At 47.2% G+C, this 3972-nt stretch overlaps 1 protein-coding gene across 1 annotated transcript in view; it reads right to left on the reverse strand.

Moving 5' to 3' along the window:
- BCL2 (B-cell CLL/lymphoma 2) overlaps window positions 1-3972 on the reverse strand; it is a gene marked incomplete at its 3' end in the record, with an annotated part of 5517 nt that overhangs the window by 333 nt on the left and 1212 nt on the right. Inside the window, exon 2 of the mRNA XM_009574923.1 lies at window positions 869-978. Within this exon, the coding sequence (XP_009573218.1) occupies window positions 869-978 (110 nt within the window). The remainder of the gene's footprint in view (window positions 1-868; window positions 979-3972) is intronic.

Below are 3972 nucleotides of genomic sequence, written 5' to 3' on the forward strand. Positions count from 1 at the left end.
CCCCTGCAGAAGGAGGAGGAGCCCCATTGCCTAAGGGGAGGACACCTCGGCAAAACCAGCAGCCATCCGGCAGGAGAAGCCTCCTGAGATGTCGGAGATGGCGGGTGTATACCCCCCTGCCAGGCTGGAGAAGGTCTCGTAGGCAAACCTCCCGTTACCTTGGGAGAGGCCTTAACCAAGGAGCTGCCAGGAAAAGCCGGGGCTTCTCCTCGGCTGCGTTTGCACACAAGGATGGCACGTGAGTGACAGCAGCTGGGCCAGAGGATGCCTGCCGGCTTCGCGACACGGAGCGTCTTGGCAACGGTGTCCCCCAGAGCGTGCCGAGCGGCTTCCCTCTCTCAAGGCAGGAGCAGCTCCCGGCCGGCTTGGGTGAGGAACAGCGAGAAGCCAGGGACTTCTGCCACCATTCTGGTTAGGCAGGCACTCAGAGGATGCAAGCGCTTATGTTCCACCTAAGGTCCACTTCAGACGTCTAAATCCTTCCCCATATCTGGCCTTAACTCTCAAACAGAATTAAGAACCGCAATAAAAGAACAGAATTGGATGAAAACACATGACCACCACATTCCTGGTTCAAATGTAAATACTGTCATTTAAAATGACGCTTTCTTGGCTGAATTTTCAACACAATGCTGCTTCTCTCACCTGGGCTTCTTTACATTCTTTACTTCAAAAATGTACTTGTCTACACACATGTGATGGTACCTCTGTCTCCTTCTATAGTTCCCGTGCTCTTGCTTTTTCTTGAACAGCTCGGGGAGGAAGCCAAATGTTGGACTAGTAGCGCCCAGAGCTGAGCACGGCTCCCATGTACGTTAGGTTGTGGGCCCAAAGGGGGAACCCATCACTGCAAGACAAATACAATTACTTCCCCCGCGCTGGCTGCATCACTTCAATGTTTCCTACATCAAAGTCAAAAGTCGCCAAGTGCGACAGCCCGCTGCCAAGCCAGTCCCTCTGCAGCTCAAACACCAGGCTCTAAAAAATGAAATGAAGCCATTAAGTTGTCAGTCAGAAAGCATACATTATACCAAGTACCACGGAATTGCAGAGATGAGCTGGTTCTCCTCTTATTTCTTTTGTGACACAATTAAGATGTTATCAGGCCAAAGTACAATATTGCGGTATCCTGGCCTACGTGAAAATCTTTGAAAGCTGCATTTATTTGCCACCAGAACCACAAGCTAATAATACAGCCTCCGTGCAGGCAGTCCCCATCTGTTGCTTTTTCTAAGTTTTGAACAAACCCACGACACTGTGCGTTGTAAGGGTATTAACAATCCCCAGATACCACTCACAGCGATGTCTGGTGCCTAAATTTATACTCCACCAGCTATATTCCCTTCCAACCTGCCCTTCGATAGGCTTCCTTCCTTCTTCGTTTTCCTTGCAATATGAAGAATTCATGTCCTGAAAATACATTGTCAACTTACAGAACCGATTCCAAAGAAACAGATAAATAAGAAAGACATTTCAACCGAACTTCAGACCTGAGTGTAAGACATAGGCCCATACGACAGACTCAAAGCACGTGCTGTCCGACTTAATCACTGTGAAATGTATGCTCACGACTAACTCCGACGCTCTCTTCTTTACTACTACACAGTCCCTAATACACTCACCACTCCGCAACATACCGGGGAGCCACAACATAAAGGAGGAGAAAGCTACAACAGCCAGCGCTCCCACTTGTTGCAGGAACCTGTGTGACGGGGAGATCTTGCCTGCAGCTGTGCTGAGGTCCTACAAAGCATCACCACCTACAAGGTGATCAGCTACGTCGGGAGAGCCATTTATGACGCTTTAATAAGGTTTGTACATGGGGTATGGTGCAAGTGCAAAGCTGAAAACTGAGTACATATATTAATGTATGCTTTTCCACTGACAGATCCTGAAAGCTAGAAAAAGAAAAAACAGAAAAATCCACTGCCCCACACCACCCTTGATTTCTTCTGTCTGAAGAGAGGATCCTTAAAAGCTGTGTTTGCAACTTCGTGTTAGTCTTCTGCTCTTTGTAACCAGCTAGAAGGTTTTGCCTGTGTTTAATAATCCCACGGCTCAAAGGTACCAGGCATTTACCAGACAGACAGGCAAAAGCCACCCTGGGGTAGTATTTTGCACATCTTCTTGTAATGTGTACATTACAAATAACACGTGGCAGTAAATGGCATCACATGCATCCCAACTCTGGAGCTTTTGTTTATAGGAAACCTCAATAACAACTCAACGGTTATCGATAAGGAGCATCTTTTCCTTTTAAAGGCAGTCAGTGCTCATAGTCCGAGTTTCTTGTATTGCTAACCGTCGAGAAACAGCTCCAGCACTCGCCTCATCTGGCCAATCACGCCTGGTAACACCTGTCTTTTCACATTCTCGGTTTTATTCATTATTTATGTTTCTCTTTACACAATACACCCACAGGACAATACATCTCCAGCATGCTTACGGATTTGATCCAAAGCTCACTGGAGTCAACAGAATGACTTCACTGGCTCTGGAGCGAACCGAGGGCCCCAGCTCCGCAAACGGGCTTCCAGCCTGAGGAGGGACTTACGCACAAGTTAGGCATCCCAGCCCAGAAGTGCAATCGCAAAATCCCTAACCCTTTAGCTGCTCGTCTTTTAACCAGCCAAGGTCTCCAAAAGCCTGTGCTGTTTACAGATTTTTTTTTTCCCCAGTTATCTGTTTCGTGAAAAAAAAAAAAAAAAATCACCGACAAACCCTCTGTAGTGATCCATGAAACAGGAGATCAGGGGATAGGTCTCCCTCTCCCAAGTGTGGTCCCATCCACTAAGCGCTGGAGTCATTTTATGTGTGTGTGTGTATATATACGTGTGTGTGTGTGCCTGTGTATGTAGGCATATTTGTATATACATATGTATATATGTATATAAACACACAGACACACACACACGCACACACACATTTTTTGCTCCCCCTTCTGGCCCCATGAATCTCGAATATTTTTTCTTCTTGGTGGAAGCAGGGGAGAGCAGGAGAATGATCCTGCCTCCAACGTGACTTGTAGCCAAGGATCTGCAGCACTCCTCTGGGAGGTGCGCTGCGTGGGATCCTGCTGAGAAACGGACCCCAAAGCCTTACTCCCTCCATTATGGCAGCACGTAGATGTCCTCTGGACCCCCGGACACATATACCCTTTAGTCAGGCGGGCTCAGCAGCGGGAGGGCAGCATCTTCAGTTTTTAACAGAGACGGCCAATGCGGGTGGCACGTTACTGAACCTAACGCTGACTTAGCAAGAGACCCAATGCTGAGAATTTAACGTGGTAATGCTTCACAAACACCGGGCTTGCAAACCATGTTAACTGGGAAACATATACTGTACTTTACATTCCTTTACACACGCCTCTTAAAGGTGTGCTGTGTAATCGAGTCAGCTCTCTGACTGCATTTCACAGGGGACCGGACCTGAAATTGCCGGTCTCTTACCTAGCAGACCTCCATTTCTAGGTGACTTACGCCTGCTCTCAGCCCATACGTAAAGTTTCCTCTTCGTTATAACTCTTACTATTTCTTCCCCCAATGCATTAATACCATAAGCATTACACATACAACAGATTTGGTTTGCGGGAGAGCGGCTGGGACCACTTTTTGTTACAGTATATCAATTAATACAGGAAAAAAGGAAAGAGATACCCTTTCAATTTCAATGCGGTTATTTATTTTGGAAAGAGAGAGGGAGAAAAAGGAAAGGCTTTTGATCGACTACCAGTGTAAAAGCTGTCCATTTTCCACAAGTAGAAATCTTCCCTTTCTGGATGATGCTGAAGCCAGCCCCGGACAGAGCTGATCTCTACCCCAGAAACACAGACACTCGTTGGATCACAACAAATACTCATTTTCCAGAACGATCCCACGGACACGGCTCCTGGCACCTTTGTTTCATCTCGAGACAAAGACAGATTTTTCACACTAGACATACCCTACACCGTAAAACCCCGCTGCCACCGCA

This window comes from Fulmarus glacialis, unplaced genomic scaffold (assembly GCF_000690835.1).
Source record: "Fulmarus glacialis isolate BGI_N327 unplaced genomic scaffold, ASM69083v1 scaffold36283, whole genome shotgun sequence".
NCBI classification, from domain to species: Eukaryota; Metazoa; Chordata; class Aves; order Procellariiformes; family Procellariidae; genus Fulmarus; species Fulmarus glacialis.